General features: G+C 37.9%; 1 protein-coding gene across 2 annotated transcripts in view; it reads left to right on the forward strand.

Annotated features, from left to right (window-relative positions):
- CPQ (carboxypeptidase Q) overlaps nucleotides 1-19564 on the forward strand; it is a 465142-nt gene that overhangs the window by 99073 nt on the left and 346505 nt on the right. For both annotated transcript variants that reach the window (XM_060287678.2, XM_060287677.2), the window contains exon 2: nucleotides 1826-2284. In XM_060287678.2, coding sequence (XP_060143661.1) covers nucleotides 1826-2284 — 459 coding nt within the window. The remainder of the gene's footprint in view (nucleotides 1-1825; nucleotides 2285-19564) is intronic.

Raw genomic sequence — 19564 nt, forward strand, 5'->3', positions numbered from 1 at the left:
ATGGGTACAATGATGAATAAGTTACCCTATTTGACTTTGAGAGCAGGAGAGACAGATTTATAAACAAATATATTTGTTGATAATATAGTTAATTATGGTAGAAACACAGAAAATGGTGCACGTACCTCTGGGGTATTGTTTCGTGAGGCCTCACAGAAGAGGTGATTTTTAATGCATTCTCATTATAGACGTTTGCCAGGGTGAAGAGAAGGGCCTTGCAATAAAAGGGAACGAACATATGTAGAGACCCAGAGTTATAAAAGGGCCTGGGTATTTGAAGAACAGGGTCCAGTTCAGTGCAGCTAGAACATTACTGTCCAATATAAATATAAATATTATGTAAGTTAAAAATTTCTAATAGCTATATTAAAAAGTAAAAAGAAATAGGTGAGATTAATAATAATGTATTTTATTTAATCCAATATATCTGAAATATTTATGTTTTTTTTTTACACTTAAGTATGAAGTAGTTGATTTTGAAGATCAAATCAGGTATATATTTTACATGTACAAAACATCTCAGTTTAGACTAGCCACATTTCAAGTGCTATGTGTGTGTGCCTGTGAGAGAGAGAGAAAGGGAGAGAGAGGGAGAGAGAGAAGACATGAGAATGAGAATGAAAATGTGTTCACTCTAGAGGGGCAGGTAGAGAGATGAGGTTGAAGTGGTTGTTGGAACCATATTTTGAAAGGCCTTGTATGCTGCCTGAGTTTGGAGTTTATACTTATATCGTAGTTTATGACTGTGCTTCTCAAATTATCTGTGGTGAAGGACCAGATTTTTAAATTTAGAATTTGTTGCAGACTGATACTTTTGAAAAATGTAATAGTGAAGTAGAAAAGTAAAATGAAGTATCATTTTTTAGTCATTAGATTTGACAAATGTATAGTTGTTCTGTCAGTTATCTATAAAGGTGTCTAAGCCAGTGCTATCCAACAGAACTTTCTATGATGATAGAAATGTTCTTTCTGTGCTGCCCAATACAACAGCCACTAGCCCATGTGGCTATTGAGCATTTGAAATGCAGCTAGTATGGCTGAGAAGCCGATGATTTAATTTAAATTGTAATAACCACGTTGGACTATTGGCTACTGTGTTGCACATTACTGAATATGTTTACTCTTAATCTTTGTGTTTGTCTTTCGCGTACTTGTGAAAAACAATTGTGGACTGGCATGGGTCCACAAACATACTTTTAGCACTGTTCACAGCGTGGTCTCTAGGGCTGGAAAGCCTTTGTGTGTCTTTGGCAAGTTACTTAATCTCTCACTACCCCAGGATCCTCAGTTCTAAAATGAAGGCAATAATAAGAAACTGTTTCATAGAACTGTTGTGAGGATTAAATGTGGAAGGGTTGGGGTTAGGGAGAGCGTCAAGAAGAGATGATGTCTCTGAAAGGGCCTCGAAGGATAAGTTCAATAGGCAAACAGGAGAGAGCATATCAGGTAGAGGGAACTCTGAAACATTTGGATCATACTGTGTTTTGAAGAAGGGGTAACACTGCCCTAGCCCTATCACTGCTCCCTCTATTTCTTCCTCTCTTTCCTAGTTATCTTCTTATTTTAATCTTTTAGCATATTTTAAACTGATTGCTAGGTGACATGTGATTTTGTAGTTTTAATACACGCTACCTGTCAATAAGGCCAATCATTGCCTCTTTTCTTCTTCATTCCTAGGAGTTATGGTGCCTGAATTTGATGGTAGAAATTGGGCAACAGTTGGGAAGGGGAATCCTGTTTGAAAAGCAGTCCCTGGGTTATGGGCAGATAGCTGTGAGATTCTTTTCCCCTAACACATATTTCTTACTTACCTTGATTATTTTAGGAAGAAAACAGACTGGGAAAAAAAAAATGAAGTTCCATGTCTCCGTATTTGTTGGTGTTGTTCACTTTTTATCCCTGACCTCTGGGAAAGCTGTCTATGGGAATGGCATCTCTCAGAGGACTTTTCAAGAAATAAAAGAAGAAATAGCCTGCTATGGAGATGTTGCTAAAGCAATCATCAACCTTGCTGTTTATGGGAAAGCCCAGAACAGATCCTATGAGCGATTGGCACTTCTGGTTGACACTGTTGGACCCAGACTCAGTGGTTCCAAGAGCCTAGAAAAAGCCATCCAAATCATGCACCAAAACCTGCAGGAAGATGGGCTGGAGAATGTCCACCTGGAGCCTGTCAAAATACCCCACTGGGAAAGGGGAGAAGAGTCTGCTGTGATGCTGGAGCCGAGAATTCACAAGATGGCAGTTTTGGGTCTTGGCAGCAGCATTGGGACGCCCCCAGAAGGTATTATTTTGCCTTTTCAAGTCAATTTGCTGTGTTCTTTACTAAAACTAATGCCATGTGACATAACTGATTATAGTGTGCATGATTCATATTATAACTGGGTGATAAAAAGGAAGATAGAATCATTTTGCATTCCATTGGCTTGAGTTCCTTACTCTTACACTCCTTTTTTCTTCCTTTTTTTCCTCTCTGTCTTTTCTGAAAGCGTCCCTTTTTAAAATGAAGCATCTACAGCTATTGGTCCATGATACTTATGAACTGTATCACTTAATAATTTCTATCTAGTATATAACATTAGTATCATTCTGTAGAGAATTGAGATATGTGTAAATAGGTTATAAAAACTATGACTTCTTCTAAGTGGCCTCAGTGTACAGAATTTCTTAGAATTAATGAAATATGGGACAGAGCCTTGCACATTGAATTGATCTGAGGCAATTATTTTTACAGAACCTGAGGTCTCTAATGCAAGGGGTTGTCTAGGGTGGAGTTCTGTCTTTACTTATCAGCACTCTGGCTCAGCCTCATCAGACAATGTAAATCCTGAGATCAGGGATATAAAACCAGTCCACAGTGAGCTATCAGTTGGTGTTCGACTATTCATGGACTGTGCATGTATTCACAGACTATATTCCTATGGTAAAGGAACTACAGTCGGTCCTTGAACAACGCGAGAGTTGGGGCACCAACCCTCCACGCAGTTGAAAATCCGTGTATAACTTACAGTCAGCCCTCCATCTATACTGTTTGCTTCTTCTGTATCCGTGAGTTTCTGCATCTGCATATTCGCTAGCCATAGATCATGTAGTACTGTTGTATTGACTGTTGGAAAAAAATCCACGTGTAAGTGGACCTGTGCAGTTAAAACCTGCATTGTTCAAGGGTCCACTTTAGTTTATAAGAAAAAGCTAGTTGAGCTTCTTTAAAAAGTTTATAGAAACGTTTGGCCTTCTCTAATGCCAAGAGAAACACCCAGTAGAGAAGCAGATGGTCAGCTTTTTAAAAACATCTTTATTGAGATATCGGGACTTCTCTGGGGGTCCAGTGGTTAAGACTGTGCACTTCCACTGCAGGGGGTACGGAACAGTTCAATCCCTGGTCAGAGAACTAAGATCCCGCCTGCCTCACAGCCCAGCCAAAAAAACCCCCCAAAACAAAGAACAAAGCACTTTATTGAGATATAATTCACATACCATAATATTCACGCATTTGAAACGTGCACGTCAGTGGTGTTTAATATATTCACAGAATTGTGCAACCACCATCACTATCTAATCAGAGAACATTTCGTCACCCCCAAAAGAAGCTTTATATTCATTAGCAGTTATGCTCCATCCCTTTCCTACCACCCTCCTAAGCCCTAGGTAGCCACTAATTTGCTTTCTGTCTTTAGGGATTTTGCCTATTCTGCATATTTCACATGAATGAAATAATACACTATATTTTCTTTTGTGACTGGCTTCTTTCATGTAGCATGTATTCCAGGTTCATCCATGTTGTAGCATGTATCAGTGCGTAATTCATTTTTATTGTTGAATAATTTCCCATTTTACAGATATACCGTATTTTAGTTATCCGTTGATCAGTTGATGAGCATTTGTTTTTTTTCCCCACCTTTTGGCTATTATGAATAATGCTGCTATAAACATCCATGCATAAGTCTTTGTATGTACATATATTTTCATTTCTCTTGGGTATGTACCAAGGAGTGGAATTGCTTGGTTATATAATAACTCTATGTTTAACTTTCAGGGGAACTGCCAAACTGTTTTCCAAAGTGACTGGACCATTGTACATTTTCACTGATGTTTTCTAATTTTTACACATACTCGTCAACACTTGTTATCTGTCTTTTTGGTTACAGCTGCCCTAGTGGGTATGACGTGATATTCATTGTGGTTTTTATTTGCACTTCTCTAATGACTAATGATGTTGAGCATCCTTCCATGTTCTTATTTGCCATTTGTGTATCTTTTTCAGAGAAATGTATACTCACATCCTTTGGCCAGTTTTTAATTGTGCTATATGAATTTTTATTATTGAATTGTGAAAGCTCTTCATGTATTCTGGTTGGAAGTCTCTTATCAGTGTGATTTACTAAGGTTCTTTCCCATTCTATGGACTTTTTTTTTTTAACTTTCTCGATGGTAGTATTTGCTGCAGAAATGTCTTTAATTTTGAATTAGCACAATTTATCTAATTTTTTTCTGTTGCTTGTGCTTTTGGTGTTATATCTAAGAAACCATTGCCTAAACCAACGTCACAAAGATTTATTCCTAAGAGTTTTATTTATTCTTCTAAGAGTTTTATAATTTTAGCTCTTATATTTAGGTCTGTGAGTTAATTTTAGGTGTGAGGTAGGAGTCCAACTTTTTTTCTTTTGCTGTGGTCATTCAGTTGTCTCTGCATCATTTGTTGCAAAGACTATTCTTTCCCCATTGAACTGGATGTATTTCATTAATTGATTTTCAGATGTTAAACCAACCGTGCATTCCTGGGATAAATCCCATTTGGTTATGGTGTATAATCTTTTTTTATATGTTACTGAATTCAGTTTACTAGTATTTTGTTGAGCAGTTTTACATGTGTATTCATAAGGGATATTGGCCTGTAGTTTTATTTTCTTTGTGTGATGTCTTTGTCTGGTTTGGTATCAGGGTAATTCTGGCCTCAAAGAATAAGTTGAAAAGTATTATGTTGTCTTCTGTTTTTCAGAAGAGTTTGTGAAAGATTGGTATTAATTCTTTAAGTTTTTGGTAGCATTCACTAGTGAAGCCATCTGGTTCTGGGATTTTCTTTGTGGGAAGATTGTTAATTATTACTTCAATATTTTTCCTTGGTATAGATCTATTCAGATTTTCTATTTCTTTTTGAGTCAGTTTTAGTAGTTTGTGTCTTTCTAGGAATTTATTAATTTTATACAAATTATGTAATTTTTTGGCATACAGTTATTTATAGTATCCACTTACAATTATTTTTACTTTTGTGAGGATAAGGATTCAAATTATTGTTTGGTGTCATTTGCTTTCTGCCTGAAGAACTCTCTTTAGTTTGTTTTTCAAAGCCAGTCCACTAGCAGAGAATTCTCTAAGCTTTCATCCATATTTAGTTCTTTATTTAATCTTCATTTTTGAAACACAGTTTTACTGGTTATAAGATTCTTGATTCACAGCTTTTTACTTCCAACACATAGAATTTGTCATTCCATTGTCCTCTGGCTTCCATTGTTTCTGATGAGAAGTTAGCTGTTAATATTACTGGAATTCCCCTGTACAGGCATACCTTGGAGATATTTGGTTTGGTTCCAGACCACTGTAATACAGTGAGTATTGCAGTAAAGCGAGTCACATGAATTTTTTGGTTTCCTAGTGCTTATAGAAGTTATGTTTACACTATACCATAGTTTATTAAAGTGTGTAATAGCAGTATGTCTAAAACAATGTACATACCTTAAATAAAAAATAATGCTGTTGGGGAAATGGCACCAATAGACTTTCTCAACACAGGGTTGCCACAACCTTCAATTTGTAAAAAACACAATATCTGCAAAGCACAATAAAATGAGGTATGCTCCTTGTGACAAGTCATTTTGCTCTTACTGATTTCAAGATTTTTTTCTTTATTTTTTGTTTTCAACATTTTAATTTTGACATATGTAGGTGGGAATTTCTTTGCTTTTATCTTGCTTAGGGGTTGTTGAGCTTCATGTATAGATTAATGTTTTTCATCAATTCGGGAAGTTTTCAGCTTTTTCTTACTATGAATATATTTTCTATCCCTGTTTTGTTCTCTTTTCCTTCTGGTACTTCCATTATTGAGTATGTTGGTGCACTTAAAGGTGTCCCACATTTCTCTGAGGCTCTGCTCGTTGTTCTCCACCTTTTTTCTCTCTGTTCTTCAGATTGCATAATCTGTATCAATCTGTCTATTAAGCCTAGCTTAATAATATTTTCCGCTGTGTCAGAATAGCTTATTTTTCAGCCAGTATTTGGTTAGAGGTTGTGCTTAAGCCTCTTGTGCCAGTAAGGCTTCTGCCCTTTGTTGATGGATCTGTGTGCAGCTTGGAAAATGTTTTCAATCTGACCCATGTCCGGTTTTTGATTGTTCCTAAGTAGGACCATGTGGATAGCCTTCCCAGGCCCCAGGGTTTATTGTGATCCAGGGAGGGTTTTTCTTGGTCGCTTTTTCCTCCCTGGTTCTTTTTGTTAAACTTCTGATTGTTCTGCCATTTTGCTTGCTGTTAGCAGTATCGTAAAGCTACCAGTACCCCCTAACTTGTTCTCTACCAAGCTCTCCATCGTTTCCAACAACACCCTTAGGCATGGGATTCTCTATGTTCTGTTCCAAATAAAGTCACTGCCCTGGTTAAGAACTGCAAAGCTCTTCATCCTCCTGGGTTGCCTCTTCCCTGGGAGTTCCCAGGAGCTAGGCATAGTGATAGTGGCCTGCTTCCCCAGAGTGATATCCCTGGCAGGTGCTAGAAGGGGATGGTGGTAGCTACTGATCTTTTCAGCTTGCCTCTCCCAGCATGAGACCTCTGCCTATGAATGAGCTAAGATAGCAGTGATCAGGGTCCCAGTTTTCTCATGGCTATACTTGGGGTAGGACTTCCACCATACAAGTAGGGGCTGGGTAGAGGAATGGGGACCTAGTCCTCTTGGAGTGGAGGGGCCATAATAGAGTTTCTGTAATATGCAGTTGGGGATGGGAGAAGGAAGCAGGTGATGGCCAAATGCTACAGACTCTCATTGTTCTAACCTAGATTTAGTATATTTTCGTGAATGAATGTTTCTCCACTTGCTGTATGCCCTTAGGACAGTTTTGAGAGACTGTAAGTGATTTTTTAAAAATATTTTTTCCCAGTTAAATGTTTTGTAGGGAGGAAGATCTGCCAAGTTTCTCACTGTACCATTCTGGAAGTACCACTGGGACGGCTAGTTTTGGTCTCTCTGAGGCTGTGTGAATAGGTGGTAGAGTCCTCTAAGGTGTTAGGGACCCCTCAGCTCGGGTTCTATATTGTCAACCAGGAGTTTGTTTAATTGCCTTCTGTTGTTACTCATCTGTGTTAGACACCAGCATATATACATATTTATTTCCTTTTTAGCCCTCCTAACTATCAATATCTTTACTTGTTTGTTTGTTTTGTTATGTTTTGATTTTAACAAATGAGAAAACCAGACTACAGGAGATTAGGTAATTTGCCCAGGGTTACACAACTAGTGAGAGACCAAGTTCAGGTGTGAACCACTGTCAAACTCCAGACTTTGTGCTTTTAGTCATTAGACTATATGGCCTCACATACAGATATTTTAATGTTATTTTCATTTATAAGATTTCCCTTTTTATCCATTTGACTGAAGCAGATCTGTCTCAAAAGTTGCTGGTACTTATACTGCAGATGATACTGGTATCTGTACCTTTGGACATTTTTTCTCATTTTCCTTTCTTTTGTATCCTCATTTCTTGTTTCTGTAACTGGGCCTGCTATTCCCTGGCTATCTGCCTGGGAAAGCTGAGCCAAGTTACAGATTGCTCCTGGGCCCTTAAAAACCCAGGGGAAGTGAATTTTACTCACTGGAATCTATTGTGGTGTCCCAAGACTCACTTTCACCCCATTCTTCATTCCATGGAACTCAAGGTAGATAAACAATTGCCTGGCAACTGGGCTATTTTAAGCTCTAAGGAGACTGGAGAGTTAGGCTGGACCAGGTGTGGAAAAATTCCCACAGGAGATAGGGTAAAGTCTGCATAAAGGGACCTCTAGGTACAGGTGCAGATCTCATCTGCCAGGAAACCCATGTCATAGCCTTGGTTTAGCCACCTACTAGTTGTGTGACTCTGGCCCAGTCATTTAATCTCTATGGGCCTTAATTTTGTCACCTATAAAATGAGAGATGGCTGGGAAATGAATCTGTAACATCTTTCTAGATTAGAAAGGCTGTGGTTTTTCTGAGAATCCACAAGGGATCAGTGAAGATGATCACAAGATCACAAGAGCAGTATTCTCCTAGGCATGTGCTACGGAGCAGATTCCTTATGTAACCAGAGCGAATTTTTTTAAACTTTCCAATTCTAGACTTGAGTATTACAGTGTGTATTAGTTTATTTGTGTGAGCTCTCTGTGGAGAGCTGGGAGAAGACTTCCTACTTGCATTTCCAAGACTACTGGATGTCCTGCAAGCCCCACAAATTCAGCATCTTGTCTGTGTTTCTCATATTCATTAATGACATTGCCAACCGCCAAGAGCTCAGGCTCAGAGCCTCAAAATTCTGCTAGTATCTGATATGGTATCTTGCTTTCATGTTTTTGTCCCCTGTCAGGAATGCCCTTATTTAAGGATGCAGCTTGAATGTCTCCTCTTCTATGGAGACATTTCCTATGCTTGCTCATCCCCAAGGAAGTATTGACAACTTCCTCCTTTCTGCTTTTCTTGTGCCCTGTACTTGCTTATGTCATAAGCATTTCTGTACAGATAATAAGCCTCTCAGAATCAGAGATCCCAGTTTCAGTGGTTCTCAACTGGTGATAATTTTGCTCCCTAGAGGAAATTCGGCAATGTCTGGACACATTTCTGATGGTCATGACTGAGAGGGGGTGCTACTTGCCTTTAGTGGGTGGAGGTCAGGAATATTGCTAAACATCCCACAGTGTACAGAACAGCCTTCCCCTTCCCCCACATCAAATAATTATCCATTCTAAAATGCCAGTAGTGCTGAAGTTGAGAAACTCTGCCCTAGCTCTTAACATAATGTTTCATACACAGAAAAGTTTTGAGAAATATTCGTTGAATGATTGAGTCTTTCCATTTATCTCACTCCAACATTCAGTTGGTCACCAAGACTTAAATGTCAAATGACTCCAGTTTTCTATTCTCACTCTCACATCAGAGTTGAGGACCTAACATCTCCTGCCTACAGTGTTATAGTCGCTTCCTAACTGATCCTCCTCACTCCAGTCTCATTTTAATCAATTTCCATACTGCTGCTTCAATTGTCTTTGTAAAATATAGATCTCATTATGTCACTCTCTTACTTAAAATCTTTTCACTGTTCAGGGTATAGTTCAAATTCTTATGACCTTTAAAAAAGTGACCTCAGGCTGTGCTTCTGAGCTTACGTCTAGTTCCTCCCTAGCCACACACCATGATCCTAGCTGCTCTTGCCTGGACGTGTTCATACTTCCTTGACTTAAAAACTGCTTCCTGGAGCTCTGCTAACCCAACCCTAATCCCAACCCAACCTAACCCTTCTCTGCTTGGAAAATCCCTGCTCATTTTTAAAGACTCATTTAAAGTGGATCTTTTCTCTAAAGTCTTTCTTGAACGTAAACCTAAATAAATGTAATTGTTCTTTCATCTCCATTCTCATAGCACTTTGTTTGCCTATATTATACAATGATCACAGTTTACTGTAGTTGATTGTTCACATGGTTATCTCTTCTGAGAAACTGTGACCTCCTCTGGGGTAAAAGCCACATCTTGTTTATCTGTGTATCTCATTTAGTGCTATACCTAGTAATGTAATACAAATGCATATTAAATAGCTGTTGACCTGATGGGTCATATCACACATCTGAAAAGGATATTTAAAAACTTAATTAAAAAAATAACAAAACTTATTTATACTCAAGCTTCCTTTAGCCTCATGTGATTTCCACAGGTCTTTATGTCATATCCAAATAACAATAAGGTTCGGTTTGCATCTGAAGTGAAGGCACATAGGAAGGAGAAGGATAAATAAACATCAGTCAAGTCACAATGAGGTTGTTTACCAGTCAGTTCTTTCTGAAAACTTCAGCAACATGGATCAGAAAGCTACAGCTTAAGCTTATTCCAAAATCTCACTGTTTTAATCGTATGGAAACCTAAAATAGCCTTCCAGCATACTCCCAGCGCATCCACTAAACGAAGACATTCTACAGCCAATACTTTGATCCATTTCTTAGTGAGATGCTAACTAATTTACGCCCAAGGTCCCATCATCAGATAATTAGTTATTTGTACCTGTCCTCTTTTCCTCCTTTGGTCTCATCAGGAAAACAGCATTTTCACTGTTTTTTGTTCTTTGGTTTTTTTTTTTCAGGGCTTAATCTTTGTCTGATATCTAATTGCAGTATGAGCAGAAGTGCTCTTAAGGAGCCTGTATCCACAGATGATACTTAGAATTTGGAGGTGTGGGATCAGCTGAAGGATCTGATTCCAAAATGTCACAGGTTGCAGATTCCCTCTCTCAGCATCAAATCAGGATTGGAAATGAGGAGGAAGGGGGCAAAGGAACTCATTTATTGAGAGCCTGTCTATTATATGCTAGTGATTGTGCAGATTCTTTTACTTACATTGTCTTTTGGGATAGGTGTTCACACTTGACAGATGGCAGGCTCTGGGAGGTTTAGCACTTTGTCCAAGGTAACACAGCATATAATATGTGGCAGAGTCATGTCCTAAGTCATACCTTCCCAATGGCCTTCTTTTTCACCTAGCCTCATGGTGGGTCTTTCTGCCCACATCTTGCAGGTATATCTGTTTTCCTCTTGGCTGTTTCCTCAAGAATAGGGCCACCACATCTGTCTTCTGTGTGCCTTTACACTCTCACACAAACACAACTTAAAAAGCACAAACCACAAGACGAAAACATTACCGAATTTGATTGCATCAGAATTAGGAATTTCTGTTCAATGAAGGATACCATGCACAAAGCTATTAGGCAGATGGAAAAATGGGAGAAGATACTAACACTGTCTAAAATCATTATGAGATTAATATGTAGGCTATGAATTACTGGAAATCAAAAGAAAAAGGCAGTAACCCTAATAGAAAAATGGACAAAGGCTCTGAATAAGCAGTTTAAAGAAGAGGAAGCCTGAATGCTAACAAGTGTATAAAGAGATCTTAACTCATTAGCAATCAGAACAATGAAAGTTTTAAAAATGAGATCATTTTACAGCAGAGATGTAAAATGCATTGGTGATGCTGTGGTGATATAGGAACCCTTCCCTATACATTTATTGGTGGGCATGAAGCATGGTGCCACAGTTCTGGAGAGCAAACTGGTAATATTTAACCCACTTAAATATATTTTCATACCCAATGAACAAATAATTCACTTCCTTAGTATATTTCCCAAAGAAATTGTCACAGGGGTCCCTAAGGGTACATAACAAGGATGATTATTATGGCCTAATTTTGGGGGGTAGTGTCCATCTGGAGGTCCATCACTGGGAGAGTAGACATGTAAAATGTGGTAGATGCTCCTCAGGGTATGTTATACAGAAGTTGGAAGCAGCAGACTAATATATATAGCAAAGGAATATCTATATCTATATCTATATCTATATCTATATATATATCTCTATATATATATATCTCGTGGATGTATCTTACATTTATAAAGCCGGGTAATAAAAGTAAAAAGTAGAGTGACATATATAATACAGTTGCATACATATACATACAATTTTTGCATGCACTCAGAATTATAGTTCACATTTTACAAGAAGGCATATAAGCAAAAAATATCTTAGAATGGTTGCCTACCCAGGACGTGGGTTGGAGGTAGGAATGAAGATGGGGTTAAAAGAGAATAAATAAATTAAAAACAAGAAAATAAAACAAGATACTTGCCTTGAATAGGCCAATGAAGATGGTATGCTATGAACTAAGGAGTATAATTAGCCCAGCACTTTGTATCTGATACTAAAAACAGAAATCCACTTGTCAGTCCATGAGTCATGAGGTTAAGGTAGGTATTTGGGTAATTTGTCATATTCTCCAAGAGGAAAGGAAACCACTTCTCCTTTACTTTTTAAACATTATCCAGTTACCTCTTCATCCATAATCTTATGATAATCACTTCGATTTATGCTTATACAATGTAAAATCTTTACTTTTTACTTACAGGTTTTAGTTTTCATGTAATACATATCTCTGTCATTTTTATCCTCTAATTTTCAAAGCTCTGGAAGCAGGAATGATGTCTCTTTTCATTTGCTTTGTGTAGCCTTCAGTATAGTAAGACCTTTAAATCACATTAGTTTAATTTTTTGGAAAATCTTCTAGGAAGAGGTTTTCTTTTTAAATCTAAAAGTATGGATAATGTTCCCTGGAGACTTGATGATGAAATAATGTAGGTTGATAGTACCCAGGTATCCTTTCTAATAAACACCTTTCTCCAGCTCACATTTCATCCCTTCCTTTCCTTTAGCAAATCTCTGACTCCTTTTTACTAATGGAAAATACCATTGTTTAATAACTATAGGTTTTTGATAGCTGATGATGTGGGTGAATCTAAGAAATGTGTTCAATAATCAAAAGACTACAATTAGTATTGAACTTCATCATGTAGAACTAGGAAATTTAGATATTTCTTCTCAATACATGTGAATCTGTGTCTCTTTATTTTTCTTTCTCTTTGTATCTCTGTTATTTGCTCTGTCTCTCTGTGTGTTTCTTTCTCTGTACCTCTCTGTACTAACCATCTCTGCCCTTCTCTTTTACTCTCTTTATTTCTCTCTTATTCCTTTTTGTTTTGGACTCTGTCTTTTCATTTTGTCTTTTCGTTTCCTACCTCCTATTTTCTGGTTCATTGCCTCACCAACAGTCCAAGGCTGATGTCTCTGTAGCTATGTCAGGTTATTGCTCTAGATTTAATTGGAACTTCTGTCTTTTTCTTAGTCTGTAAAAGTCCTCTTTGACAGCCTCATTGTGTTCTTAGAATTACAGTCACTTGAAGCAAGTTGGTGAGCACATGTTTTGTACTCTTATAACAGCAAAGAAAAAATTCTTGATGCATTTCACATTGAAAGTGATTTCCTAACAATCAGTGCCATTTTCATGGTTGTTGGAAAAGTGCATCAATAATATAAATTAGCTGAAGCCACTTTGATTTCTCCAGGGGCAAGTCCATAGGCCAAGGCTTGTAGCACACTCCTTACATTCTTGATTTTCTTTGTCTGAAAACATTGCATGTAAATTTTCCAGGAAGTTTCAGAACTTTATATCATCAAATTGAAACATTTTCCTGAGGAAATATTAAGATTTGTCCTCTTTAGAAGTAGATGGCTTAAAGGTTTTAGATCAACTACTGGTAAATCATTGGGTCCTCAAGGCCTGATTGACACAGTGGCTGATAAATAACCCCCTGGGACCAGATGTCATCCACCTAGTATTTTTGAAGGAAGTTGAGGGTGAAACTGTCAAAACTTGATTAAAAGTTAATCCCTGTTATTTGCCACTGAGCCGGAGATTATCAGCATTGTGACCACCTTGCTTAGGAATTCTTCCAAGAAGACCTTGAGAAGTACATTTTGTTGGTGATCATAACTTCTTTATTTCATCCTTGTATATGACAAGGTAATATGTAGGGCACTTATGAATGGTGCACATAGATGACAGAAGGTGATGTCTGAATAATGGTGGAAACCTAAGATAGGACCAGATCAGATTTATAACCAGTGGGAACTGGTATACACTTAGAAATAGGGGAATTTTTGGATAAACATTTTTCAGAAAACGTTCTCTTGGCTCTGTGACAAATAGATGGAAAGGAGAAAGATCACAGGGAGTTCAGACTTGAGGGACTAATAGTTTGGACTAATAGCCTCAGAAATGGAGACAAGAATTTTTTTTTTTTTTTTTTTTTTTTTTTTGCTGTGCCATGTGTCTTGTAGGATCTTAGTTCCCTGACCAGGGATTAAACCCAGGCCCCCACAGTGAAAGTGCTGAGTCCTAACAACTGGACTGCCAGAAAATTCCCCCACGGATATTAGTAAATAAAGATCAGTGAATGCCTTTTAGATATGAGACATCAGGAATGGGAGGAATCAAAGATTACAGAGCTTTCAAGTCTGAGTTAGTAGAAAAACCATAGTGATGTCACAGAGAGGAGAGGCCTGGGGAAGGAAGCTGGCTGAAGACAGTGGATAATAGGGTTACTTTTTAATACACTGAACTTTTGAGGTTGATTCCATAGAAAACATTCATGTCCTCTTATAGAACTTCCCCAGATGCCACAAAATGTTAACAATGGACCAGGGTGGTCACTAATTCCACCCTTGTGGCATTTCTTATTTTCTCTAGTTAAATTCTATATACAAACGATTGAATTCTCTGTTGATACTGCCATAACAGTGATTCATGTTTACTTAGCTGTCAAATCAATGTATTGTGAGCTTGATTCAGAAAAGAGCTGCCTATAATCTCTGTCTCTGTAGCCCCTAAGGTAGCACTTCTCACATGGCAGGCGCTCAGTAATTGGTTATTGCATTGGCACCCACTGTATGCCCAGCCCAGGGTTAGGTGGCGATGATACCCAGATGAGTCAAATAAGGAGAAAAGCACTGGTGTAAATAAGATGGGAACATAGAGAAGATGGGGATTAGTTGCATGTGTGGGTTGAACAAGCCTTCAGAGGGACATGGCATTGAAGGATGAAGGATTCATTCAGGCTAAGAAGCAAGAAAACATATTCTTAGGACTGGAAAGAAGAGCAGAGGCATGAGGGTGTAAAAGTTTCCGATGAATTTATCTTATGACCGGAGGAGTATGTTTATAGAGAGAAGAAATAAGTGGGTGGTGATAGGACTGGAAAGCTACAAAGGTAGACTGAAGAAAACCTTGCTAAGGTCATCTTATGTATTCTTACCTTTCTTAGGACAGAAATCATTTCTAGGGTGAGGAAAGAAGGGAAGGGAGATTAGATGGTAGCCTAAATTGGTATCTCTTAGTCAAGCATAAAGAACTAGCTGTAAAGAGTTTTGAGTTTTAATCTTTGTTACTACATCACGTGACCGGGACAAAGTTAAAAAAATTCTCTGAACGATTTGGGATGAGTTTCTTTGGTTATAAATATTACAAGAAGTTGCATAATTTGTATTTGATATGAGAATTCCTGAGTTATTTTAGTAGGATATCTAGTGTTTTGGTTTTCAAAAATCTGCTGAACCAAACAATAGCTTATACTCTCTTGATCATACAGGATCAATGAAATAATTTCCAGTCTCACCTTCACAGGCAACTGTTAATCTCATTGTTTACTAAATAAAGTTCGCTTCCTCCTTTACATTGCCATCTTGTCATATATCTGTCAGTCTTACTATGATCCAAATGACTTTAAAGCTAATACGGCTTTTAGTAAAAGAGTGCTTTGCAAAGTGTGTTTTTATTCAGACTGCCATATTGTGCTGCCTTACCTTTCAAGTGGATTTTCTCTACCTAATTTGGGGGAGATTACCACAAAACATTCAGGGCTTTGTTTTCTGAGAAGGCTGCTGGCTGTCTCTCTCAGTTCATGGAACAGGACATTTGCCATCAGACTGCATTTATGCATTATTTTCATCCTGAAGAGCATTTACTAAGCACTCATTTGTGGGTACCACAGGTGATATACTGGTCTGAATGAAAACTGAATAGCTAATGATGTGCACGCAGGAAGTGTAAGTTACATAGGGTCTTTTAAAACAGCATTTTCCTGATTTTAAAAGTAATGCATTTCTTTTCAAATGTAGAAATTTGAAAAATAAAGAAAAGCACAAGTAGGACTATAAAGTAACATGAAATCCTATTGCCCCAAAGTAAGAGCTAAGAACATGTTGGTCTGTATACACACTCTATTTTTTTTTTCATTTGAATGTTTCTATGTGTTTACAGTACATTGTGAACATTTCTCCTCATTTTAATGTCTGTATAGTATAATTGTTCAGAACCTGGCTTTGAGGTTGTCTCGTGATTCGATTGCTAATTGGCAACATGACCTTTATCAAGTTATTTAACCTTCCAAAGGCTCTGTTGTGTTTTCTGCAAAATGGTGATAATAGTATTCACCCCATAGGGTTAGAATGAGGGTGAGAAAACGCATTTAGAGAATTCAGTGCCTGCCACATAGCGTTTTATTATCTGAGTCCTTCATTATTGGATATTTCAGTTGTGTGTAATGTTTATTTCTGTCTGTAGTATTTGCTAAGCTACCTGACACAATTGGCGTTACCAGATTCCTTCTGTGCAGTTATTGATTTGTGTGTCTAGTTCAATTACCAAAAAGAACTGCTGAGCCAGACTCAAACCCCACTGTAGGTTGTCCCCTGTGGGAGTTTTTCCATGGATTTCTGACACTTGGGACTTCTCTCAGTTGTCCCCCTCATATGGCTTTGGTCACACCACATGACCTCACTTGGTTGACATGGGGTTTATTTCTGTAGCGATGTTACTCTCTCGCATGCCCTGCACAATAGGACTTGGTGGGAATGAAACCTGGCTGGATGGGGCTGGTAGCAGAGATGCACTCGGCCCTCCGCATGGGTCTAGAGGCTGGATCTGAGTCACGGCTGGCAATGGGGCCAGTCATAGGATCTTGAGTGGCCACCAGAGCCCCTGTAAACAGGGTACTGAAGTCTGGGGATGGAACAAAGTTGGGATTTAAGGAGCGGAGTCAGATGTTACCAGCATGAGGTGGGATGGACAAGGGGATGAAACTAGCATAGCTTTAATGAATTTTGCTTCTATTTTAGTTGGAGATATTGGCTCAGCAGTGTGTGTGTCTTCTTGTATCACGCTATTCCTCCCCTATTTCCAACTTATATACTTACTGAAAGTATAATAAAAATGAGATAATATTTAAGTTTAATGAAATTTTAAAAGTTTGACTCTAGCAAAATGCTCTGGGGCAGTGGAAACTCCAAGTGCTACCAGAGTATGAGTTACTACTCGAGAACTGCTATGCAAATGAGCAAATCCTGATTCTAGACACACACCCTAAAGAAACTCTCACACAGTACTTAAGGAGACCTGTACAAGAACGTTTATTGCATTGCTGCTTGCAATAATAAGGAATTATTATTACAGGGGAGTGGATAAGTAAATTGGAGCAGATGTAGACAGAGGAGTACTAGAAAGCAGTTCAGACGGATGAACTAGAGTTACATGTATCAGCCTAAATCAACACTGAATGTTAAAAAGTGAGTTGATGAATTATAGGTATGTATCATACAATTTATAGGAAGTTAGTTAAACACACAAATCATTCTATATTTAACCGTTTATATATAGTGAAGGTTTAAACACGTGTATAGTTTGAACACCACATTTAGATAATAAGTGTTATCTCTGGAGAAAAAAAGAATGAGATGCGGGAGATAAAACATTGCAGATTTGTATTCAATGGATATTTACGGAGAAAAAAGAACTGAAATAAAGACCACAAAATATTAAGATGTAAATATGTTTTACATGATTAACATATTTCATGATTTACTAAAATGGGGAAGAGAGGGCAGAGGAAATTAATATATGACCACCATAAAGAGAAATTCCAGCAACGCAAGGGGAAGTCAGTCTCTATTGAACCGCTGATCTCTGGTTCTGGTTCCCTTTACTAGAGGAAACCACTTAGCTGTTGCCCATGAATCCTTCTTATGACAGTCTGTGATATAGAAGCATATTGTATATTCTTTCCCTTTCTACCTGCACAGTCAATGATCTTTGCTCTTTTCACTGAACTGTATATATCTCGGAGATCATTCATCCTATACTTTGTGACAATTTCGTCTCAAGAAATTTGTGCTTCATGAAGGTAGGTACAACCATAGTTTCTTTTTTTTTAATTGAAGTGTAGTTGACGTATAATATTATATGTTACAGGTATATAATACAGTGAATCACAAAATTTAAAGTTTATACTCCATTTATAGTTATTATAAAATATTGGCTATATTCCTCGTGTTGTACAATATATCCTTGTAGCTTATTTTATACATAGTAGTTTGTATCTCTTAATCCCCTACCCCTATATTGCCCCTCCTCCCTTCCCTCTCCCCAACGGTAACCACTAGTTTGTTCTCTATATCTGTGAGTCTGCTTCTTTCTCGTTACATTCACTAGTTGTATTTTTTAGATTCCACATATAAGTGATACCATAAAATATTTGTCTTCCTCTGTCTGACTTATTTCATTTATAGCATAATGCCTTCCAAGTCCACCCATGTTGCCGCAAATGGCAAAATTTCATTCTTTTTTATGGTTAAGTAGTATCCCGTTGTGTATATATATATATGTATATATATACCGCAAGCATAGTTTCTTTAAAGTTCAAGTTTGAAATCATTGATCTAGAATACACAGGATCAGTTTTAGATACTAAATTGTAAAGACAGTTTGTGCTCAGACCCAGACCAACCGTGAAACCAAAGTATATTTATATTCACATTTGAAAGTTTCTTTACCCAGTTTAGTTTGTCAAACAGTTGAATGTATTAAGCTTGGGACCACAGACAATGGCAGGGTGAACATATGTGAGGGATTCACACCCCTCAAGGAAAAGTGCACTTTTTATGGCCTTGGGCAAAGCTGGGGTTTGGTACTGTTGTTAATTTTTCAAGTCACTCTACTGAGACCATGCCTGCATCTTGGTGTTGCTGTTGAATCCAGATAATGTTAATTTTGTCCTCATTTGTATTCTATTCGGTTTTACCAAACTGTTTAGTTAGTGATTTTTAGGAAGATTGGTAAGATTGTAACAGTATAGTTCTATTTTAAGAAAATGGGCGAAAAATGCCTTTGAAATTACCTATGTCTTTTTTTGAGCTAAAGAAGGAAAAATAAAATTATGAACAAGTGAAGTGGGTCTTGGTAGCTGAGCTGTAGCTGCCAGGTGTCTGGCCAGGCTTTGGGAGAGTTTGTTGTGGGATCACAATGAGCTTGGACACACCCAGCGCGGAAAGTCCCTGATCCTTGTCATCACACAGCTTGGCTTACAGCCCTCTCCTCTCAAACGTGGAGGCTTCTAGCATTTCTGATATTGTTTTCTATTCCTGTCCCCCATTAGAGAGAGAAATCCAATGTATTTTTGTTAAAATTCTCTAGAGTTGAATTTTGGAACTTCAAAAGACAAACTTCTTATGCAAAGCCTGTGGGAGGAAAGGCACCCTCTTTATTTAATTATAGTTCAAATATCCCCTAAACCCACCTGTTTACTCCTTTGGGTGCCTATAAGATGTGGAAAGGATAGGAGCTTAGACGATCTAGGTGGGAGCTTGTTGTCCTTATGCTTTTCTAGGGTCTCATGATGGTCAAGATTCTTAAATTCTTTTTATTATTTTTTAAAATTAATTAATTAATTTTGGTTGCGTTGGGTCTTCATTGCTGCACGCGAGTTTTCTTTAATTGCATCGAGCGGGGGCTACTCTTTGTTGGGTGCACGGGTTTCAGTAGTTGTGGCACGCGGGCTCAGTAGTTGTGGCTCACAGGCTCTAGAGCGCAGGCTCATTAGTTGTGGTGCACGGGCTTAGTTGCT

The sequence above is a fragment of the Globicephala melas genome, chromosome 17, assembly GCF_963455315.2.
Source record: "Globicephala melas chromosome 17, mGloMel1.2, whole genome shotgun sequence".
NCBI lineage: Eukaryota > Metazoa > Chordata > Mammalia > Artiodactyla > Delphinidae > Globicephala > Globicephala melas.